Source organism: Schistocerca cancellata, chromosome 6 (assembly GCF_023864275.1).
Source record: "Schistocerca cancellata isolate TAMUIC-IGC-003103 chromosome 6, iqSchCanc2.1, whole genome shotgun sequence".
Classification (NCBI taxonomy): Eukaryota; Metazoa; Arthropoda; class Insecta; order Orthoptera; family Acrididae; genus Schistocerca; species Schistocerca cancellata.
In genome coordinates, this window is record NC_064631.1 from 290,302,411 (window position 1) to 290,328,451 (window position 26,041).

Here is a 26,041-nt window from a genome sequence, read left to right on the forward strand (position 1 = left end):
TGTACAGTTCGAACCAACCAGTGCAATGATTGCATCAATGAACACGTCGAAAATTTATGCTAAAAAGAAGGAATCTCATCGGGACAGTGACGCCGATTTCGCCGATGTGGAGTTCGACAACGATGCTTATTAGGGTGAGTTTAATTATATTATTATTTTTAATTATATCACTACACAGTGCTACTTTTTGATCGGGGTTAGCGAATTTTGCATAAAATCTGTGATGCTTTGGACACTTCCGAGTTTATCTGGTTCTGAACGTATTTTTAGTACTTAGCATCGCGATTAGAGATGTTTTGGTTTGTAATTAGGAGGTTTTGTGGATAAAAAGTTTAAAAGATGAGAAGACTTTGCCATTCGCGATTGAAAACGAATATTATGTATGTCATATTATCAGCATTATTGTTTTCTTTTTTTAAGACTATCAATATACGATAATTTTAGATAAAAACGATAATTTTAAATACAAAATGCCATAATTTTATCTTCTGGGGTTGGCAACGCTGCTTGGGCAGTTCGAGGTGAGCCACCAGACAGTGGTGGATGTGGAGAGAGAGATGCCAGACTTTTGAGATATCACTATAAGCGGACAATCTGGGTGTGTGTCCGCCAGAAAAAGAAATTTTGTAAAGATGGATGTCATGAATTGATAGATATATATATGACGACTTTTGAAAAATATTAAAGTAAATACATTATTTGTTCTCTATCAAAATCTTTCATTTGCTAACTATGCCTATCAGTAGTTAGCGCCATCAGTAGTTAGAATCTTTTATTTAGCTGGCAGTATTGGCGCTCGCTGTATTGCAGTAGTTCGAGTAACGAAGATTTTTGTGAGGTAAGTGATTCATGAAAGGTATAGGTTATTGTTAGTCAGGGCTATTCTTTTGTAGGGATAATTAAAAGTCAGGTTACGTTGCGCTAAAAATATTGTGTGTCAGTTTAGTAATGATCAGAATAAGTAAAGAGAGAACTGTTTGAGTTTTGCTCAGCTGTTTGAAAATCAAATAACGTAGAAGTTTACCAACACAGCTACTGATAGACATAGTCAGCAAATGAAAGATTTTAATAGAGAACAAACAATGTATTTACTTTAATAGAGTTTAAATATGTATATATATATATAAATTCATGACATCAATCTTTACAAATTTTCTTTTTCTGGCGGACACACGTCCAGATCGTCCGCTTATAGTAACTTCTCAAAACTCTGACATCTCTCTCTCCACATCCATCACTGCTGGCAGCTCACCTCCAACTGCCCAACGCTACACGCTGTTCACATCCAACTGCCCAACTCTACACTAGCGAATATTCCAACAATGAGTCCAACCAGTCAGCGATTTTCATACACAGCACTACATGGCATTACCAACATAAGAACCTAAACAGCCTACTTACATAGCCCCAATGCTCCACAAAAATTTTACAAATTGTTTTGGGCAGTGCCCAATACTTATTTGCTAATTTTTTTTATATTAACGATAACAAATATATCAAATGCACACAATTATTGATACACTGTTGGTCAAAAGCAAAAATGTTCCTCACGGTCCATAAAGAGTCCTGATCATTCATCACAGTAGTAATTGCAGTTTTTTTCTTTTTTTTGCACAAAGTCTGAGCAAGTGATTTATGAAAGGTATAAGGAATAAGGTATAAGGTTAGTCAGGGCCATTGTTTTAAAGGAATTATTGAAAATCTGATTGCGTTGTGCTAAAAATATTGTGTGTCAGTTTAGTGACGATCAGAATAAGTAAAGAGAAAACTGTTTGAGTACTTTGAGTTTTGCTCAGCTGTTTGAAAATGAAATAACGTAGAAGTTTACCACCACAGTCATTCTTAATTTTTCAATGGGGACGTTTCAATGTGAGCGGAATGATTTTTCTTTCAGTCGTTTCCGCCTACGTTCGCAATAATAGTCTTATCTGTTATTATTTATTTCAGTGGATGGTCTTCCCCTTTCTGAGTTGACACGAAGAAACAAACAGTCTTGGTTGAGGTGTTAAATTTTTTTGTTGTTTCCCTTTGATGCGTTTCACCTTTATTTTGGTATCTTTGGATTGGCTGATATTTGGGATATCACGTATAAAATATCTCAACAGGCAAACGCCCCTGTTCAAAGCTTTAAACACACTGTACGATGCCCTTATTATGGCATGTAGCACAGTCCAGTGCAAACCAAATGGGATCAGGCCAGGGACATTTAGCTGCTGGGATATTTTACGTGCAGTATCCCATGTACCCACGGCTACCAAATATTAGCTAACCGAGGATGCCTAAATGAAGATGAAACGCGTTATTGGGAAACAAAAAAATTAACACTGCAACAAAGACTGCATGTTTCTGGTTGCTGTACCAAACCCATTATGAACTGGTAAAGGCTTGCTGAGTTGCCATAACCGACTTGCTATGATTTGCAGGCTACCTGTGACTGGTGAACCAAGTTGGATTAGTTGTTGATAGCAACTACGGTTAGCATGTGTATGGGTGCCTTTTCCTGATTGTAATTCTCCCTGAAACCTATTAGCTCGCAAAACCATCCACATTGACGGGCCCTCGCACAAGCGACTGTAAACATTCTGTGTTGAACATGCACTCTGAGACGAACGATTATAATTTCGCAAAAATTAGATGATTGATTTATTTAAGAGAAAGAGCTTCACAAACTGAGGAAGTCAATAGAGCTTTGCTCCACATATGACCCGTGTACAAGAAGTTATTCGGTTTCGCATTGACTGATGGAGTTGTTGGATGTCCTCCTGAGGGATATCGCGCCAGAGTCTCTCCAACTGGCACGTTAGATCGTCAAAATCCCGAGATGATTGGAAGGCCCTACCCATAGTGATCCAATCGTACGCAATTGGGAAGAGATCTGGCAACCTTACTGGCCAAGGTAGGGTTTGACAAATACGATGACAAGCAATAGAAACTCTCGCCGTGTGTGGGCGAGCGTTATCTTGCTGAAATGTAAGCCTAGCTCGGGATTTTGATGATATAATGCTCTAATTGGACAGAATTTGGTACAAATCTATCAATCAGTGCCAAGTTGGATAATTGCTAGTATAAGGGCCAGGGATGGACCCAGACGTTATTGAATTGCTCCATTTGTGAATAAATTATCAAATTTTTATGAAATTCTACTCATTTATTTGTTTGTATATGTACATCACATCTACCGATATGCATCCCATTCGCATGGTTCCTTCGCGGTTCGTCACTTTTCTGTCTTAGAATGTAGCATGTAATTTCTAGAAATCCTTGCCCTTTTCAAAACTCTTAGTTTTCATGCTACATTATTCTCTGAACAGAGATGTGCCAATAGGTACTGCGATTCTTTACCCTAAGAGACCTAGATTCATACTTCAAGTGTCCAATGGTAGTAATCCAGCGCCCAAACCTACTAAACAGGGACACTTATGTGTGCCACTGTTTTCTGCAACCCATAAAGTACAGGAGGTCTATGTAGTATCCTCATTAATCCCTTATGCAGCATATATCTACATCCAACTTTTATTTTTTTCTAGCTCAAGGAATAATCAATATTCACTGTACTTGATTCTGGCATATACTCCTCATCATGTACTTTCTGTGCATTATTTCTTTTCCTTTTTGCGTGTTCCAGTAGCTGACAGAATCTGCTTGTGGTAAGCTGTTTATAGCAGTATCAGCATGTCTTCGAAAAAAAAAGATATTTATTTTTGTTTTCAGCGCTTTTGGTCCAGAAGGTTTTCACAACAGGCTATAACGTACTAATATACCCTATGAATTTTGCTGACTGTTGCAAATATTTCAGTTATTTTCCAGAATAAGTAGTATTTACTTTGAACGCCTCATAAAATTTGGTGAAACACATCAATTTCTTAAATGTAGTATTACAGTCTTATTTTGTTCTAGAACAGTGCATTGATTACCAATGCAAACTTCACATCCATAAAGTCTAAGCTCAGGACAGGGGATGGTTTAGCTGCAAACCAGTTGTAGTTGTCCAGCGCTGAAGTAGCGTCTATGATCCGTAATAGCAACAGCCACACATTCTATCACATACTGTTGCCCTCAACAGTACACTCACAGTAATCAATGGTTTGGCTGAAGCAAGATATTCATTTTAAAATATTAATGCTGACGTTTGAATTGCCCAATTTCTCCGTTACTCACTAATTGAAGTGACCAATGAGTCGAGTAGCGAACAGATGCAGTCATATTGGCCCCATTTCCTATCATGCCCTTGACTGTCACACTTAGAGCCTGTCTTACAACACCCCACATGCGATAAGCCACTCGATTACATTCTCACTGGTGACATGGTGCCCGGAAGCGCTCTGACTCTAGCATAGCACTCACCTATAATTCACATACTAATGAAATCAATACAAAATCTTAATTGCATTTCTGATCATTGGTTCCACCTATCAAAGTGCTCCATTTACAGTGCACTATCGTCAGTGTAACTGACTCTAAAGGTTTAATTTACAAATCAGCACACACTCCACTGCAAACTGAAAGATTTATTCTGAAACATCCTGCATAATAGATATGACAATGGGTATCCACATATTTATTTGGCTTACCTTTCTGCATTTGGCTTTCATGCTTGCGACACTTAGCACGCCTGTTCTGGAACCACACCTGCAAAATACCAAAGGGACATTCAAAAACGGACATATATCCTCCACATCTATGAATGAACATTCCTACCTTACATTGTGACGCGGTGAGTGACATTATTTGAACAGCAGAAAAAACACATAGCAATGTGTTTCGTATGTGAATATGACTAACAGTAATGCAAGTTATCAGTTACAGTTTCAGATTATTACACATCTTCCTTGTTCATTTTAATTGATGTTCACGACAGGACACGATTCTGCTGGATACCAGTGAATGTGGGAATTGAGATAAATGAAATCGCAAATGATGGAAAATATGCCTGCATGGGAAACTGTGGCGACCCCCTACCCCTACCATCAGCCATTTCGCTGTAGAGGTACAGGATCAACAGGGTCATGTATCAATGAAAGGAAAATAGAAAATTGAAAATTAGGATTTATCTTCTCATCAAGAAAATGTCATTAGTCATTTAGAATGGAGAATAAGTTCGGAAACTATACGGATGGCAAAGTAAATTTGCAGTGTCCTTTGCAAAGAAACCATACCAGTATTCGAGTTAGTTGCCTTAAAAGGGTAGACATGCGCGAAACCGGCTCAAGAAATCGAAATTTCTTTTATGGTCATTTCAAATGCTTTGTAGTTTTCTTTGTAAAATGAGTTTTGTTTCATGCAAATCTGACGATAATTTTCCGAGATATGGTCAATTTTACAATACGTTGTCCGTCAAGTGCCACACCCATTTTCATGTTACTGTAATACTTCGTGCATATGACCTCGTGGTATGTCCTTGTGATGTTAGTACCTTTGATTTACATTTCAATGGCTTTCCAGACTGTAATCAGGGTGACAATTGAACGTCATTTGACAGCAGACGATGATCACTTTGTTTTGTTTATTTACACACGTGAATTACTGTTGTGATTCATATCTGCAAAGGGAATGTCTTTTGTGAAAACTTCTTTATTTTCGGCAAGATTAAAAGAAAATCAATACACAAGTAATAAAAGCAGCAAACAAGAAGACGTCTGCTTTCACGTACTTCGAACAAGCAACCCGTAAGTGCATCAAGAATGAAGTTGTAGGTAAAACTTGATTCTGTGTTTGACTGTCACATAAACCTTCAAAACAGAGAAAACTGTGAAAATATTATAACTGACTTGAAGATTGTGAGTGAATTTATCAGTTCACATACACGATGTAAGGAGTGTGGTGATATTATATCTTTGGATGAGAACAGAAATATTCGCAAGGCTATTGTGAGTCAGCTAGTTTTAGAATGTGCTAAGTGCAAATCTACTGCGGCAACAATGACGTCTAGCTTAGGTCCAACGAAGTTGTATGACAATAATATACGCCTTGTATATGGACTCAGATCAATAGGTAAAGGTATGCAGGCAGGAAAGATTTTCTGTGCACTTTTAGATGTTGCTCAGCCTCCCACGCGATTTTCAGTTTATAATAAGGTCAGGCGACGCCACTCGGCTGATAACCCGTGAAGATTTCATAGCTGAAATAAGCTGAGAAAGCCGGAAATCGCAAATAATAAAGTCATTTGTTCAGCTGTCATTGAGGTGTGTAACTTGTCAATGAAAACAGCAGCTCAGCAAGCGATAAATCGAAACACCGAAGATAATTCCACACACATAACAGCTTGTTTTGATGGTTCATGGCAGAAACGAGAGCACACGTCTCTCAACAGCATCGTTTTGGTCACATCTTTTGACACTGGAAAAGTTTTAGATGTAGAAGTGGTGAGTAAATTTTGCTTTGTTTGTCAAAATGACCCAGGAACATGACACATCTGTGAAAAAAATTTCAGTGGACCAAGTGGGGGTATGGAGATGGCTGGAGTACGAAATATATTTCAGCGCTCTGTCAGTGCAAGAGGTGTCATGTACACGAAATATCTCGGCGATTTCGACAGTAAAGCCTGTGAAGATAAGCCACATGGCCTTGACATTCAGATTACAAAACTAGAATGCATAGGACATGTTCAGAAAAGACTTGGCTCAACGCTGGGAAAGCTTCTAAAGGAAAAGGCAGGAAATAAATTAGAAGATGAAAAAAACTTGGAGAAAAAGAACATCTTACAAACTCTGAAACAGACAAGCTGCAAGTTTGCTATGGCTTAGCCACAAGAAGGAACTGTAATGATTTGGAAAATATGAGAAGATCTGCACGTGCAATATTTTTCCATAAAGTATCAAGTGATGAAGACCGACAACACAGCCTTTGCCCAAATGGTCCTGAAAATAGGTGCAAATATAATCGGGCATTATGTTCTGGTGAAAATTATAAACACGAACACTCTTTACCTCTAGCAGTTATGAATGGGATAAAACCTATATTTAGGGACTTGGCTAGTACTGATCTACTCAAGAAGTGCTTACATTGAAAAGCTCAAAATTTGAATGACTTTGAACTCTGTAATTTGGAATCGCCTACCGAAAACGGTCTTTGTACGCTATGAAACTTTAAAATTTGAGGTATTAGGTGCTGTTTTGTGTTTTAATGATGGAACATCAAGAAAACTAAGGTACTGGAGAGACCTGGAGTAAATGCAGGTGGAATCACTAGACCGGCGTTGCGTAATATCGATTTTTCAAGAATTCCTAAAGCAGACATAGCTGGTCTCAAATGCACAAAAGAAGAGAGAAAAAGAAGAAGAGCCAAGAACAAAAGAAGGGAGGATGCCTACAATTCAGATGATGCTGAATATGGTGCATGAAAATATTAATTATATGTACTGTAACAAAAATTTGTAAGTAATATACAAATAAAACTGTAAACCAAGTTTTCTCAAAACTACATTTTTTATCCTGTAGGTACCATTACTTCCTGAATGGTTTGTCACAGAACATTGAAATTTTGTACAGTTGTTCCAAGACAACAAATGAACAAACACATGCACATTTGTCATTGTGTGTGTATTTCTTTTTAGGTAGGCCAAAAACAATTACAAATTTTATCAAAAAAACCGAAACCAAATGTTTGAAAAAATATCAAACGGTCTCTACAAATACGATGTGCCTGAATTTGCACTAGATTAAAGCAATTATTACTGAAAATGTGAATACCAAGTTTCAAGTTTCTATGTTTAATAGTTCGTCCAGAAACGATATCTGAATACCTCAGAAATTTGCATTGCCGGCATAGGGAAGGTGGCTCGCGCCTGTGTCTTCTTAGGGAAATCGTTGCAGACTACTCAATAAGGAATTACAGGGATTTTAATGTGGTCGAATGACTTAACCATTGGTCCAATTGGCTTAGGATGAGAAACAGTACTTAGGTGTAACAAATCTATGATCATAAATGGAAAAAAAGCAATGGTATGGTCCTTGCATTTGTCAGTTGGTGGCTGAGTGGACAAGTATCAGACTACAAAGACAAAGGTTTATGTTCAGTCTTTCTGTCACTTACCAGCAGATGTAAACTAAGGCAAAGAGGTCACTTTAGTGTTTCACATTACTACACTGAAAAATGTGCACCGAAGCCTATTTCTTTTTTTAAGAAATCGAAAATTTTGTCACTTTTCGTATTAGTAGTCTCACACTAAATTTCACTACTCTTACACTACATTTAAAGTATAATCTACAATACAACTGTATAAAAATATCTAGTGTATAAATATACAAATTATACAAAAATACACTAAAATATCAATATAGAAAACACGCCGTATTTATAGAATTAATATGTTAAGAAAATTTAGTTTCATGCATTAGTATTTCGTTCTCCATATCCTTTTAACCTGTGTATGTTCTAGAAACAGGTTTACCATTTAGCATTGACAGTGCATTATTATAAATTTTTCCATTTGTGCGAAGTAAACTACTTTTGTATCTAGCATTTAAAATACTGTTAACTTTCTTGCCATATTTGTATCAACAATTTCAGTATCAGTAACTTCATGTTTTTTTATTGATCCTAAGCTTCGATAGTTTAGGAAACTCAAGTATCTTATTCACCTTTGTCAGTAGCTGATAAATTTACATACATAACAAACGCATTAAGACACATCTTGGACATTTTCTGTAAAAATTTATGTTCTGACTAATAAGACAAGTTTTGTTCCCCATACATTGCTACATAAAAACCTTGAACATGGCTGTAAACAGCAAGTGTAAAGCGAAAGTCTTGAAAATCACGAAAAACCCTCAAACCAGTTATGTAACACAGGTTTATTACAATCCTTTACCTTGGTATCTTTATTTATAAAATTATATTGTTCAGAAGAAGAGTGTGTTGTCTTGTGAACTTCACAATCTTGTCAACTGTACTAGGCTCTTAATATAAGGTAACTTTTTACAGAGGGCATCATTTGTGTAATGTGCGAGAAAAGCACAAATATGAATGCTGAGTGGCTTACATAAAATCAATTGACAGAAATTGCACATGATTAACCACAAATAATCAATAACTGCCAAAAGAATAGTGCATGATTATCGAAAATTATAAGCTTATTATTAACACTGCTCTTTCATACAGAAGACTTTTCTAAAGCAAATGATGCTAAAAACGAATTATTTCATACCCTTGTCTCAAAACTCATTATACACTCCTGGAAATGGAAAAAAGAACACATTGACACCGGTGTGTCAGACCCACCATACTTGCTCCGGACACTGCGAGAGGGTTGTACAAGCAATGATCACACGCACGGCACAGCGGACACACCAGGAACCGCGGTGTTGGCCGTCGAATGGCGCTAGCTGCGCAGCATTTGTGCACCACCGCCGTCAGTGTCAGCCAGTTTGCCGTGGCATACGGAGCTTCATCGCAGTCTTTAACACTGGTAGCATGCCGCGACAGTGTGGACGTGAACCGTATGTGCAGTTGACGGACTTTGAGTGAGGGCGTATAGTGGGCATGCGGGAGGCCGGGTGGACGTACCACCGAATTGCTCAACACGTGGGGCGTGAGGTCTCCACAGTACATCGATGTTGTCGCCAGTGGTCGGCGGAAGGTGCACGTGCCCGTCGACCTGGGACCGGACCGCAGCGACGCACGGATGCACGCCAAGACCGTATGATCCTACGCAGTGCCGTAGGGGACCGCACTGCCACTTCCCAGCAAATTAGGGACACTGTTGCTCCTGGGGTATCGGCGAGGACCATTCGCAACCGTCTCCACGAAGCTGGGCTACGGTCCCGCACACCGTTAGGCCGTCTTCCGCTCACGCCCCAACATCGTGCAGCCCGCCTCCAGTGGTGTCACGACAGGCGTGAATGGAGGGACGAATGGAGACGTGTCGTCTTCAGCGATGAGAGTCGCTTCTGCCTTGGTGCCAATGATGGTCGTATGCGTGTTTGGCGCCGTCCAGGTGAGCGCCACAATCAGGACTGCATACGACCGAGGCACACAGGGCCAACACCCGGCATCATGGTGTGGGGAGCGATCTCCTACACTGGCCGTACACCACTGGTGATCGTCGAGGGGACACTGAATAGTGCACGGTACATCCAAACCGTCATCGAACCCATCGTTCTACCATTCCTAGACCGGCAAGAGAACTTGCTGTTCCAACAGGACAATGCACGTCCGCATGTATCCCGTGCCACCCAACGTGCTCTAGAAGGTGTAAGTCAACTACCCTGGCCAGCAAGATCTCCGGATCTGTCCCCCATTGAGCATGTTTGGGACTGGATGAAGCGTCGTCTCACGCGGTCTGCACGTCCAGCACGAACGCTGGTCCAACTGAGGCGCCAGGTGGAAATGGCATGGCAAGCCGTTCCACAGGACTACATCCAGCATCTCTACGATCGTCTCCATGGGAGAATAGCAGCCTGCATTGCTGCGAAAGGTGGATATACACTGTACTAGTGCCGACATTGTGCATGCTCTGTTGCCTGTGTCTATGTGCCTGTGGTTCTGTCAGTGTGATCATGTGATGTATCTGACCCCAGGAATGTGTCAATAAAGTTTCCCCTTCCTGGGACAATGAATTCACGGTGTTCTTATTTCAATTTCCAGGAGTGTAGCAGAAACAGCTGAAGCGTAACAATAGGAATTACTTCGCTGGCTTTCCGCCCTTACTCATGGCCACTTAAGAGCTGTTTACTGGGTGCATGTACTCTGTTGAGGATGTCATTTACTTCATGTACACAGTATTTTATGTCACTTATTCAGCACTAGATAGTTTAGATTGCAGTCCAGTTGTCATATTGAAAAAAAAATCCAATATGCACAACTATTTTATGGTATCATGTTTTATTTTATATTGTCACAGTTGTAATTAGAATTTAAAAATTTTTTAGCTTCATATTTCATCTCGGTGAATCAACAGCCTATGTTGCTGGAGAGGGAACATTCATGCAGTGTACCTGTAATTGTTCTGATAATTTTATGTTTTTTATAGAATTTTTCTGTTGTAATGAGTTTTAAGACAAGGATTTTTTAAATAATTTTAAATTATTTCTTCTACGTTAAACATGTGTTCTGTGTATTTAGAGTTATAGTAAACTTAAGTGCCTAGTATGTTAGTCAGTTGACAAGTTTTATATGAGAAGTTGACACTGATGTTATCTGATGATCATGACTTGTCATTTTATTGTTTTTGAAGTGAAATTATATTCAACAAGAGCCAGGCCTCTTTATTCCAATGTACCTTTCCAACACAATATGTAACTTGGAAGTGTTTATGGTAAGCTTCTAGTATTTACTATTTCTGTTTTACTTTAATTTTCTGTCTCTAGGTGTAACAATCTCCTTCTAAAGAAGATAATTTTATAATTACCTAAACCTAGCTCGAGGGTTCTAATAAACCTGTGTTGCATAACTTGTCAGCTGATTTTTTTCATCCTTTACAAGACTATTGCTATATAACCTAAAGTATTTTTAGGTGTCTTACTACCAAATACAGAACACAGATTCACAGCTGTTTTTTGAGTTGCTAAGAGATTCCTCCTGCAACTCATATTTATAGCATAAAAAGAATAATTTGCAATAAAATTATAAGGATTCACAAATGCATTTTCTTTCAAATTAATAATGTATTTAAAACTGTAGGGATAATCAAAGGGTTTCAGAAATTTATCTGTTGTCTTCAAATTCCATATCTCTAGTGGAGCTTAGATAAAGTATAAGATGGGATAAATGGCAATGAGTGTTATTCTCTCTCTCTGTCTGAAATACCACAAAAATGAAGGAAAGCCTATCAAATTCCATTGATGTATACTGACTTGTGATATCTGATTCGAAATTACTTTTGCCATTTAATTTTCCAAACTCTTTAGCTTGTAGCTCTTAAGATGAGATTGGTATTTTATTATTCTCAAGATTATTTTTAACTAACTCAATGCTGTGTACAGAGACATATCTGACAATTGGAAATTCATACTCCATACTTCCCACAGTAGTTTTTCATTTTGTTGCATCATTAAAATTTGCCCTCTCCAGAGAAAATCTACATTGCTTGATATTTAGGTAAAAAGTACAGTTAGATTTCCTTTCAAAATGTTTCTTTATAGCATTTAAAGAATCTCTCCAGCAATGATAATAGGGAAAGAATTTAATTCTTCCTTTTAGTTTTATTACCATTTTACATGACATCACTTTCCAAAAATCTTTTATCAGAAACATTTCAAGTTAACTATAGTAATGGATGATGATAAAAATAGAAATTCAATTCTAGAAATAATTTCCTTTCCTTATGCTAATGAACTCAAAAAGCTTTGCAATACAGAAATCATTAACATTTTTTTAAATTTTTCCATCATATATAGGTTAACCTGTCCCATCAGCTTTAAGAATACTAAAAATCATTCACAAAAAAGGCACATTTAGGCAGTACCCACTCATTACCAATATTTATATTAATCTCTACATCTTTATTTGAACTAATGTAATTACACTACATTTGTCATTATTTGGAAATGATTGAAACTGATGGTTTCCAACTTTTTCATTTATATAGGACAAAAAATCACTTCATCTCATTTCGAAAATTACTTTTACGTCAGCTGACTTAAAATCGTTAGCTCACCATTCTCATCACTTACGTTATTGTTAGATGTTGAACTTTATTATGAATTAGTACAAACAAACAACGATTTGGTTTCAAAATAAGATACACATCAAACTCTGTATTAGGCTTAAAACAAGCACTGACATTCATTTATCAGCGAAAAGATCACCATGGTTAATGAACACTGAAGCAGCTAAATTAAAACTGACATTAATTAATTCAAATGTAATAATCTTAAGAATATGATTATTAACAGCCTTTCATTTCTGCAAAACTGCTAGATCCTAAAAGATTTCCAATACTATATTTTACCTCCAGATACAGTTTAACATCTCTCTCGGTAACAACCCTATGTGAAACTTAATCTGCCATAATATTTATGACAGGTTTCTTTGTACAAATATTAGTAGTATTGGATGTAACGCTTGAATTGATAAATGTAGATTCATATTCAACTTCTGAAAGTTGTTTAAACTCATCTCTGAAAGAAGTACTCAATTGTTGTCTGAAAATTGAGGTCTTATCATTGAAAAGGAATAATCTACTCATTTATAAAGTAAAAGAGGTTGAAGTTAGAAATGAGTAAATCTGATTGGGGTGATAAGATATGACTAAAGGTTATTAAAATGTAATGTCAATGTGAAAAATTATAATAATTCTATAAGTCTGTATAGATATGAAAAACAGTTCTAATGATTGTCATCATATTTTAGCAGCATGATGATTAAAAAATAATAAGAATTATTTGTATTAGCTTGGATTAACCTAAATATCATGTAATAACACAGAAGACAAAATCGATACTAATATAATTATTTTAGCTGAAAACAATGATAATGATGATGATCTATGTCTAGATAAGTGCAACAATAATTCAGATGTTTTACTTGATGATGTTACTCTCGAAAATGAGGTTGTAACAAGAGAATATATTCTAGAGAAAGAGAGAAGCGAAGAGTCTGATTTTATTATCTCAAATATGTTAGAAAGTTCCTACACAAACCATGAGAGAAAACCATAATTTCTTATATATGTTCTAACAAGATGATACCTATTTTAAGTCTTATTTATGACGAATTTGAAGGTGGAGCTTTAAAGTTTCATAAAACGAAAAAACGTTGAGTAAATTTTGGAATGACAAATTTCACTTTATTACATTGGATTGAAAAACAAATCTAGAAAAAAAAATCTAAATAAGATCAAAAATTTTAAAAAGTTAAATATTAACTATAATCATAAAGGTAAATGTAGTTGTAACCTTAAATGTTACAGGTAAATGCCGAGCTACCAATTGCAAGTTGTAAGTTGAGCACCATGTTCAGTATTGGTTGATTAGTTTATGAAGAAATTCCATATGATTACCTATGAGATTGTAATTACTTCTTAGAAGAAAGTTATAAACACAAATTAGTTGAAGACAGACCTCCAAATTGTAATGAGGTATTAAGAGTTAAATATAATCCAAATCAGTTAACATATACAACAGAATAAAACAACTGTTGAACAGAAATATTATTTTTAAAGAAATTATTTTAATTTAAACAACAAATACACTAAGCTGGTTACAGAAGATGTAAGTAATCATTTACAAGATTAAACCATACCATAAACAATTACAATATCTATATTTACAATTTATTCTGACATTTATTAAATCCTAACCATTTAGCATATACTTCATTGTTTACCTTTATTATCACTTCTTCAGTGTTACATAAATGTGGATAGTTTGTTGTCTGTATTCATATTCATAGAAAATACCTTCTATATATTTCAAGTTAGGTGTCATTAGATTGCTTACTACTTCATCAGTTGCTTCAAATATTTATTTTCACCAGATGGTCGTACATCCCATTTCAAATATACCTTTTGATTTGTGGAGTCTTACTTTAGCTCCAACTTGAAACATAAAATATTGCATGTGGTGCAGTTTTAAAAAATGGATGTCTAACTAGCTCATTGTGCTTAATTACATCTTTATTGTTGCATGTATTTTCATATTTTTTCAACTAATTTTGGAATTGTATCAACCTACTGCTGTAGCAAATTTCTCCAAATTTTCTTTTTGTGTGTTCCATTGAACTGTTCTGCAACAGATACCTTCGTCTATATGAAAGTAGAATAATGATTACCTTAATATTCATTCATTCATGTTTTTAAAAATTCTGTTTGAAAATGTTTATGAGATCTTATTTTGAATGGTATGTGAAAAACATCACATAGATTTCGACTTGTTTTACTTTCAACCAATGAAAACTTTAAAAATATGCTAATTTTCATTATGAAAATTACTTCTGAAATTCCTTTCAAGTTTCCTGAAACTATTTCTAATATAATTGCTGGTCATAAATTATCAATCCCAATTAAACAATATCTGTCGCTATAAAATTGTTACTCATCATTTTTTGTAATTATTTAAAGTTTCTTCACATACATTTCTATCTCTTGAACCTCTTCATAGAAATGCAATTAACAAATTTACATATTATGCTTTTCCATATTGTATAATTACCTTCAGCTCACTGTCTTCTGTTTGTAGTTGTTGTTCTTTGCTGATGATGAGTTTCTGAATACTTCTTGGTAGTCACACATCAATTATTGTTTATCGTAAAAATATAATAAAAAATAAAAGAGTTAATTCTTTTCATTGATATCTTGAATAAATGATAGACAATTAATCAAAAATTAATATTGTCAAATCTTCTCTGCTTTTACTTAACTAATTTACTTTTATCTAAAGCAATAAATCAATGGATGATTTCTGAAATTAGTTACTCAGTAGTCTTCAGAACATCAACTGATTGTTCTCCATTATACCCTGGTATTTTCACTTTATAATCAGTAGGATGTAATTTACATTGACCCCTACCAGAAAAAATGATTTCATCTTTGATACAGTAATCTAAGTTGCTTATCAGTTTGTACAAACATGAATTCAGTTTCTATTAATCACAGACTTTATTCATCAGTTTTGTTGTTGGCTACTACAAAGGCTGTAATCTATCTTTTTTTTATTTTTTAAAATGCTTGCTCAATCAGTTTCTTAGAACTATAATTATTAAATGCTGTCAAGAGATCTGATACTGAATATTAGTTTGTGCAAGATTGGAATTTAAATATCTCTTATTAACTAAACCATTCGTGTGGCTAGGGCCAACCGTCGGGTAGACAGTTTGCCTGGTGAAAGTCTTTTGATTTGATGCCACTTCGGCGACTTGCGCGTCGAACTAAACCATTGAAACTGCTACACTTCAATTAACTAATCATCTGTTTATGAAATTGATATATTTTTTATATTTATTAAGGATAACAGCAAAGTACTTTCGAAATTCGATGTTCTCTTAGCTCATCTCACTCGTCTTTTTTCCAATTTGTGTATTTAAAAAATCTATTTATTAGCTTCAAAATTTCAGTAAACCTTCACAAAATAGTTTTAAACAAATAAACACAAAATCACACATATGTATTCCTTGGAGTTTGGAATTTTATTTTCATTATGACATAGCTTAATGATCCCACATATTTAACCCAATATTTTCATCATTTCGTCCAAATAAATCAGAGACAAATCTGTTATTAGTGTAGCTATAACAACAAATCCAGTGTATACAAACAGGTTCCAATAAATTTAATTTCTCATTGCCAGATTTAATTATTTCTAATATTAAAGAAACTTAATCAGTCAAAAAACACTTCCAAAGTTCTTAATCTCAAATGCCTTTATTAATTATTCACCAACAAAATAACGTAGAGGATGCATCCAATTTATTATTTTTTCTGATGTTATTAATGGCTGAGTGATTCTTTCATTAATTTCGAAGTTACACGTCTTTTCTTCAGCTTATTCAGCACCTTCTTTTAATGAGCTGCACTTGTAACTGGTGTAGCTTAACCAGCTAATGATCCAAAAGCTTCTCATGCAGCAAATAGCAGTGGACGAATTCTGGCTTCATGTTGATTTAATGCAGAAGTTTCTTGCTTTCTACAATCTGTTATAGATGTGGACTGGGTAACGGTAAAATCAAATTACTATCTTCTTTAATTCGATTCCCTTTAGATTTTCTATTTGTTAAATAGTAGTTTAATCTCTGTATATTTTAGTTTAGGTTTTCACACACAGTAATATTATGATAAATATTAAATTTCATTTACTAGTGAAAAATTTCAAATTCCTTAACCACAGTCATTAGTTGCAATACCAGCTCCTCTTTTTTTCTTTTTCTCTATTTAATTTGTACAACAGATGTTGCAGCTCTCTTTTTTTTCAACTGAAATTTCTGATATGTGTAATCTTTCCTTTGTAGCTATATGACGCTTTTTACATGCTGTTTTTGTACTCTAAATTGCAATAACCCGTATATGTAATATCACATGTTTTACAAGGTTTAACTTCTTTGTCACTTCTAGATAATCCTTCATCTGATATACTTCCTGGACCACATTAAGAGTAACCAGGTAGATGCATTTGAAAAGGAAGTGTATTAATGATACAATTAACTGATCCTTCACCATACAATATTGCAGTGCTTGTGTTAGTATGATTAGAATGAAAAGTTCCTTTTGCCATGCATGTATGTCCTAAGGAACAGGCACTTTGGCGACTACAGCCATTATGAAAGACATGAAATGAATTCGCAATTGCGAATAACGACAGTCATCAGCGTAGAATGGAATGATGACAAGGAAAATCAGGACTTGAACCCGGATTTCCCGCTTGTCGCGAACGGTCGCCTTACAATTTAGCGACCTGTGCACGACTCTCAGCCAGACCCAAACTTTCATATGTCACCAATCATGCATATACGACTTATACTTGTACATCCATTATGTATATTGCTATACTGGTCAGACACTGTACTTGAAAGTCGCTTGCCCAGTATTGGCAGAGAAATACAATATTGCATTGCCTGTGTTATTCTGATTACAATACAAAGCTCTCTTCGAGATGTGTTCATCTCCAAAGAACAGGCACTGTGGCGACAACATCCATCATTCACATCTGCGATTTCATTTCATGTGTTTCATAACATTGAAAGGAGGGACTGTAATATGATCTTCCACTGCAAAACAGTTTCGGAAGAACAAAATCAGTATTTCGGCTTTCTCCGTCATTTTCCATTTCGGTGTCATTATGGTCACTAAGCTATTGAATAGATGTTTTCAAGCCACTTATTGATTTTATGTAAGACGAAAACATCTTAGAGTTTTTAGTTAGTTCAGTTAAATTAACTGACAAAGTCGTGAACGCTCCTCTCATATTCTCCTTACACTCATTTCTGCTTTGTCCAGCTTTTGTGTCTCTGCTAAGTTTTAGATCTTCTTTCATCTATGAAGAAGCTGTCTTTGTTTAAGTAGCAGTTTTCTAGCATAGCTATTGAACCAAGGTGGGTCTTTCCAACACCTTCACGAACTTTGAAATTTCAAACATTTAGACAACTGATCGTGCAACAGAAAAACATCTATTATTGCTTAATATTGGAATGACATTAGAACCAAATGAGGTACCTTTAAGATTCTACAGAGATTATGCGAAAGAACTTGCTCCGTGTCTGCAGCAGTTTACTGTAGGTCGCTGGATCAACCAAGTGTACCTAGTGACTGGAAAAAAGCGCAGGTCATTGCCGTTTTCAAGAAGGCACATAGGACAGATGGACTTCATTATAGCCCTATATTGTTGATGTCAATCTGTCGTAGAATTATAGAATGTGTTTTACGATAATGTATTATGATGTTTTCGGAGAATTAAAATCTTCTCTATAAAAATCAACATGGATTCCGCAAATAGAGATCTTGTCAAACTTAACTCACTCCCATGAGATTCACAGTGCTATAGCATCGGCACACAGGTTGGTATCTTGCAGACAGAGCTTGATATGTCGCTCTTATCAGAACCAACTTGGAAGAGGTGAAGCTGATTTTTAGGATATACCAAGGAAACGTGATAGGACCCATGTTGTTTACAATGTATATAAATGATCAAGCACGATGAGGAAAATTTGATAAATTTTTATTTTGTTTGTCTCTGTTGCGTGATTACACAGTAGCTGGTGTTTATGGGGATAGATAGGTATAAAAGATCTCAAGATTAAGGAATCTGTAGGTTTGTTAAAGGAAAGAAAAAATTTACAGAACTTTGCAGAGCAATGTAAATGACATATTTTAAAGATTCATATTACTGAATTTTTTTGTAATGACCGCATTGTGAAGTTTCTGTTTTATTTAATGAAACTATTCTTCAGTGACTGGACATAGAGTTTTTTGTACACCTCTATAGTGTATAATATATATTTTTAAAGATTTGTTATTATTGTCATAAATCTATTTGGCTCTTTGATATTGAATAAGCAATTTTACAATCTTTGATGATCTATTATTTATAACAGACCTTTTACTATAGTAACATCTTTTTCCTGAACTTTATAGTTATATATTTTAGTTATGAATTCTATAAATTCTTTCATAATTTTTCCACTGTATTAATTTTTCAACTTTCTTAAAACTTCCTTTTATATCTGTGCAGAAATATTCATTTTTCATATTATATATATATATAAGAATCTGGATCTTTATATCATAATTCAATATTGTATTCACAGTTTGGTGCTATAATATTATAGTAAAACATACATTAGTTCGTTTAATCAATCTGAAATAGTGATACCTATAAAAATTTGTCAGCTAAGCATAATTTCTGTCTTCTGTATAGATACTGCTGCTACATCCTCATTAATGATTGTTTTGCTCTTAATCAAGATAAACTCCTCTGCTTGTAACTAGGGCTACTCTATGTTCTGAGAAAACCTTCTTGATATTCTTAATTTGATCTTTATTCAAATAGGATGGTACATTATCTAATGATGAAGCCATAAACCTAAGTGGATCAAAAAACCTTAAGTTTAACCTGTTTGAATGCTTTCCTAAGCTTATATTATTATTTGGGATTAAATCGGTTTTTCTTAATCATATCCTAATTCTTTAAATCAAGAGATATGCATAAAATGCTGACATATTGCTGGATATATAGACATGAAGTTAGAACATCTATAATTAAGTAACAATACCTATGGAAAAAGTTTGTCACTTACTACATTTTCGCCTATCATGCAGTAAAACTATAGCTGGCATAAGACATGACATTTTAATTCATTATTTCTTTACTACTAACATTGTTTCCAACACATTTTGTAGACAGTATCCATATATACCACTGAATGTGGTTCAGAAGATCATCTTAAATATTGTGATGTTGAAAAACTAGCTTTTGCTTAAAACAGAAAGCAAATTAGCCAGGCTGTAATTATTCTGTGTGTGATAATGAGAGCCATTCATGACTCCCAACAAACATTAAACATAATTTTCTGAACTTTTTCTCACTTATATGCTCAAGATCAAAATTTTAACACATTAACTCATTTGTAAAGTAATCAGACATTTGGAACTGTTTTACACAAGGGAGATCGATATTTAAAGAATCGAAGGTGGTAGACTTATAGTTTTTTAATAGATTTTGTATATTTCTGTATGATATACTTTGGAATATTTGTAGAATCATAGATTTTACTTTAAATATATCATGACACTACTGTAATTTAGTGTGAGACAACTAAAACTAAAAGGTGATGTGATTTGGTAAACAAAAGGGGTTACAGAAGGTATAAAATGGGGTTAAGGGTACATATTTGTGCAGTATGAGACTAAATGCAGAAATGGTCTGATAGCCCTGCTTTGTAGCTACACTCCTTTCACCTTCAGAATTGATGTGTATGTGAAAAAGTCAAGTTTCACTATAGTTCAGTGTCTACTCTGAGCTGTAGGTGCTCCTGAAACTGGCTGGGTAAGGACCATATCTAGTACAGGACAGTGGTGTTCAAGCCTGACTTGATGAGTGTTAGCTATTCTTCTGATCACCATTTAATCTAGATTATGTAATTTAAATCTCCAGCCAGGAATTTTCATATAATACTAGGGTCCCTCCTTCAGCAACATGACGTAGCTATCAGTGTGTGGTGATTCTAACAACTTCCCCTTTCCTCTTCATTTCAGAGTAGTACTTGCACACAATGGGCTCAGCTCCCTGTGCTACCATGGAAGTTCTGCCCCAACACGTGTCCTTTCTTCTTGTCTCTTCTTCTAGTCAGTATTTTCCACAGATTTCTTTTCTCATAGATTCAGGGATGACCATTTCATAGATTTTCTTACCTGTCCACTTAATACTAGCCATGAGCTAACAATGAGTTATGGTGCTTTGGCAATCCAATTTCGTCCTAATTCAAGTTGGATGTGATAAAAGGGAAATTGAATTTTATCTCTTTCTCAGTGATGATAGTGGAAAGCTATTGGTTTCATACCTGCTTGCAGAGACTTCCAGCAGAACTATGTTGGAAACTAAGTGTGAACCGAGATTCCAACATATGAAATGAGTTATTGTAGTGAATTTGGATATATTGAGATAAATTTAATTCATACAGCAGAAAGCAGCCGTTAAGGATCATCGATACTTCCTCCATAAGAGAGAGACACTAACAGAGATGCAAAGAAATCAGCACAGAAAAAAACAATGCATTAATAATCACTTAAAAGGCAGAGGCATTATTGGTGCACTACTAAACCTGGGTGATAGAGACATAGACAACATTCCGTTACACTTGCGAGTAGTTCTATGCTTTCAAAGGTGATACTGTGTGTGGATAATCTCACGATAGGTCAGAGAGATCGCAGAGTGAGTTGAATGGATCAGAGAGCAATCGAGAAGATACTGGATGGGATGTGGTGACTTTTTGTCACGTGGCTCCTGCACGACTTTCACGTGGCTCCTGCACGACTTAGTTGCACTTGCAAAATGGTGGCATCTAATTTGCAGTCGACCTTGTGAGCTTCTGTCCAAAGTAATGGATGACAGAACCGTATCAAGACCCAAGGACACAAGGGCCATGAGTTCATCACAATGACTGCTGGTCTCTTCCAAATGCACTGTCAAATTATTTGAATATACGGGAATCGGGACAATGCAACTGAGCACCAAAATGTTATTATAAACTCGGAGTGGCTGGACGTCTGCATGCTGCGAACCTCAAAAAATGTCTCATACCAACTGCCTGGGAGCGTAAGGGGCAGTGGTCATGGCCAGGACACAGAACACAGACAACACCTTCCGCACACAGGTATTCCTCGTCCTGCCTTCGTGCCAACTGTGTCATGAGAAGTGTCGTTTTCTTCATTTCACTGTGCCTCTTTGAAGAAGATGTAGTCTTTTAAACTGTTGGCAGAATTTAAATGGAGCTCCCATATTTAGGAAATAAGTAAATCCTTTCATAATGATTGTATCAAAAGTCAGATTCCGTATACTGCTTTGTAGCAGGTAAGGCATCTAGCTCCTATTGTCTCCTTTTTCTCCAATGTTTTACTGAGGGACTAATTACAATATAAAATTTTAGATGTTTTGAAAAATAAAAGCAACATAAAAAACAGAAGTTCATCAGGGTGTTAGTCGTAAGTAATGGACCAAAATTCTGTACGGATATGTATGGATTTATAATTACTTAGCGTCATTGTCTTTATTTAGGACACTGTCGAATACTCATTTACACGTTCCACAACGAAATTTCTATGACTGATTTTATTCCTGGCGTATAGGCTACATAATCGCAGTAACTACGGTGGGAGCTGAAACTAAAAACTGTGTACACAAAAAAAGACGTAGATTCGACCAGTCAGTTGTGTACAGGTGATGCCAAGTAGTAGACGTGCGGCTGTAGCATGTCGAAGTTATTGGGTCACGTAACACAATGGGGCATCAAGTATGAAGATATTTTCCATAATATTTTGAGGAGGAGAAAAGTGTGCGTCAAGTTTATTCCGGACACGTTCACTCCTGAACGAAAACGACACGTTGACGTCTGCCACGACTTGATTAAAAGCAAAACGCGGCAGTTCTTTTCTGTAAAAGTCACCACTGCTGTCTACTTGGTTGTATCAATACAAACCAACTACAAAACGAGCAACTGCAAAAATTCACATGTATGGTCAAGGACTAGTCTGACCATTTAACGTGATAGTATGAACGTCCCGTGCATTCTACTGAGTCATGGTTGTATGTAGAGGGAGGGGCAGGGCGAAGGGGGGGGGGAGGGGGGAGCTGGAAAGCATCTCAAGCATAAAAACCACCATTCTAACTTTTATCTAACTCTTCATTAATTCAGACTCTAAACATTTTGTCCTTATGGTATATGCTTTCCAGCGCATGTCGAGGCTGTCTAGGGTCATTGTGTTACAACTGTAAGTGAAAGTCAATGTACGAGGGTTGTTTTTTAAGTAAGGGCCGTTTTTATTTTAAAAAAAGATACAAATACTTTTGTAAAAAACCTTTTATTTTCTGATTCTACACAATTTTACCTATTTTTCTACATAGTTGCCTTGTTTATTTAAGCACTTGTCATACCGTACAACTAAGTTTTTAATTCCCTCTTCAAAGAATTCGGCCGCCTGCTCCGACAGCCAAGAGTTCACGGCCGCTTTCACTTCATCGTCGTCATTGAAGCGCTGCCCGCCAAGATGGTGTTTCAGGTACCGGAAAAGGTGAAAATCGCTAGGAGCAAGGTCAGGGCTGTATGGTGCAAGGTCCAAAACTTCCCAGCCAAAAGAATCAATCAAATCCCGAGTCCTTTGAGAGGTGTGAGGCCTAGCGTTATCGTGCAGGAGCAAAACTCCTTTTGTCAGCATGCCGCGCCTTTTGTTTTGAATTGCTCTGTGGAGCTTTTTTAGAGTTGCACAGTAGGCATCTGAGTTGATTGTCGTCCTCGTGGCATAAAGTCCACTAGCAAAACACCGCGCCGGTCCCAGAACACAGTTGCCATAATCTTGCGCTTTGACAGCGTCTGTTTGGCTTTGACCTTGGCGAGTGAGGTTGTGTGTCGCCATTCCATCGATTGTCGCTTGCTTTCGGGAGTGATATGGGATACCCATGTTTCATCTCCAGTGACAATTTGACTCAACATGTCATCCCCTTCTTCCTCGTAACGAATCAAAAAGTCCAATGAAGTGGCAAATCTCTTCCATTTGTGGTCCTCTGTGAGGAGCCTGGGTACCCACCGAGAACACAGTTTCTTAAAGTTTAGGTTTTCTGACACAATTTTGTACAAAACTGATCTTGAAACTTGTGGAAATTCCAAAGAAATAATGGAAATTGTGAATCTTCTGTCCTCACGAATCTTTGTTTCGACTGCAGCTACCAAATCATCAGTGATCACAGAGGGCCGGCCTGAGCGTTCTTCGTCATGCACGTTTTGACGGCCATTTTTAAACTCTCTAACCCATTGACGCACTTTACCTTCACTCATTGCATTCAAGCCATAAACTTCTGTTAACTGACGATGAATTTCTGCAGCTGATAGGCTTCTTGTGGTCAAAAAACGTATCACTGACCGTATCTCAGACGCGGCAGACGATTCAATAATCGTAAACATTATAAAGTAGCACAGCGATGCGTACACGTCACCTACAGAGCTGCAACTTGCATCAGTGTGAACGGGAAGGATGCCGGCAAGTGGCGCGGTGGTTTGTTGCGGCGTCCGCGCGAACTACGGGACTATACGCGCGAACGGCCCTTACTTAAAAAACAACCCTCGTAGTTGGCCCGTGGCAGAGAAGCGAGTTTAGACACCTTTAGTTACTTCTGTTTAAAGTTTGTGATTTCGCTAGTACCTGTATTTTCCTTTATTGTCTGATTTTGGTTCGTATTATTTTATGTTTTTATAGTTTTGGCACTTTTGGTTGAGATGCCTACATTTTTAGTGCATGCATGACTCACCTGCACCCTGGCCTCGCTCAGCCCCAGCCGCTGGCTCAGCTCCTCCCGCATGAAGGCGTCCGGGTAGTGCGTCTCGTCGAACAGCCTCTCCAGCTCGTTCAGCTGTTCCAGCGTGAAGTTGGTGCGGCTGCGGCGCTGCTTGTTCTGCTGCTGCTGCTGTTGGGGAGGCGGCTGGGGCGGTGCGGAGGCTCTGGAGGCGGAGGCGGCGGAGGCTGTGGGCACCGGGGGCGGCGGACTGCCCCTCAGCTGGGACTGCGGCTGCAGGCGGGACCTGGCAGACAGCTCCTCCGCCTCCTCGGGGTCCACGTCCGCCTCCAGATCGCCGCCTGCGGGCACAACAACCGAACACAGGCGCTCAGTCTGGACACCTATCACAGCACATGTGCCTCCTGGCGTCACATTTACTTTAGTATAGGTACCAGTAATCTTTGCAACCATGCCTTACAAACGGTTTCTAATCAAATCAATAAACCCCCAACTCCAGGTCCTTTAAGCAAACGATCTTCCACGTAAAAAACAGGTTGGAACTTCTAATTACTTTACAATTACACGTAAGTTAATGTGTTAATAATTTGATGTTACGCATGTAAAACTTTTATTGTTGAAGACACAAAATTCTAACTACTGATTGTTCACTAACAGACTTATGGAAACATAAAAAGGCTATTCACGCATTTCAAAGTTTATGAAGTCATGCCTCCTGAACTACACGTCGTACAATGATAAAATGTTGTATCTACATTCAATGATATATGTGGAGACTGTGTGCAAAATGTGTTGCGAATAGTGTTAATAGTAAAGAAGTAATAAATGAAGACATCATGCGTAATGCTGAAGTTCGATTAAATGAACAGCGAAAGTATAGTAAGCGATAACATTTTTTCCTTTTATTACTTTGTGGGGAATGAGGGAGGGAGATTGCTCGTCAGTGAGAAAAAAGTTTCGGAAGGGTTGGATATTACGTGTAAAGTTTCTTGGAAGTCGCTAAATGCTGTCATTCGCAAATACTGGATGACTATAGTCAGACATTTGACTTACTGTTATACCTTTGACGTAAGATTATACCTCTTACTGAGTAGATTTTCGCAGCCCTTTAAATTTTCATATCGGTTAATAATTACAAGAATTAGTGAAAATCACGTATTTGTTGCTTCTAGAAGCCGTCAGATAGGCATCGTGCAGCTGGCACAGGGCGACCACGTGTGTGTTACGGCTATTTACAAATACAGTCACTATACGTGGTGTTGTAGAGGCTAGTGTAACACAATCATTTTCCCCCATCAACATCAACATTTCCACATTGTCGCCTGGTAAACAAAACACTTGCAAAACACTTGTATATGGAATATCAGAACATATGCTAGTGAGCCTAAACATTATGACCTCGTGCGTGTTGGTCTACCTTTGGGATGCATTACAGCAATCATTCTGTGTGGCATGTATTCGACAAGTCTTTGGTAAGTTTCCGCAAGTACGTCGCAACAGTCTGCTTACAGGTTACGAAATTACAATCAGTTACTGACCGACGTTTGTGAGAGCGAAGCAGGCCCCCAAAAGCGTTCTAGAGGTGTCTATAATGACCCTCAAAGCATTGCACTGGAAGGAGGGTAATACGGAACGCCGTGCTGGATCCCAAAGGCCTCGTATCACTAGCAGTC

General features: G+C 36.9%; 1 protein-coding gene across 1 annotated transcript in view; it reads right to left on the minus strand.

Moving 5' to 3' along the window:
• Positions 1-24,821, minus strand: part of LOC126088296 (short stature homeobox protein 2-like) — a 107,401-nt gene extending 82,580 nt beyond the window's left edge. The window contains exons 1-3 of the mRNA XM_049906426.1: positions 24,606-24,821; positions 24,384-24,539; positions 4,572-4,629 (exon numbers count right to left, since the gene is read on the minus strand). Coding sequence (XP_049762383.1) covers positions 4,572-4,629; positions 24,384-24,539; positions 24,606-24,821 — 430 coding nt within the window. The remainder of the gene's footprint in view (positions 1-4,571; positions 4,630-24,383; positions 24,540-24,605) is intronic.
• Positions 24,822-26,041: the final 1,220 nt, after the last annotated feature.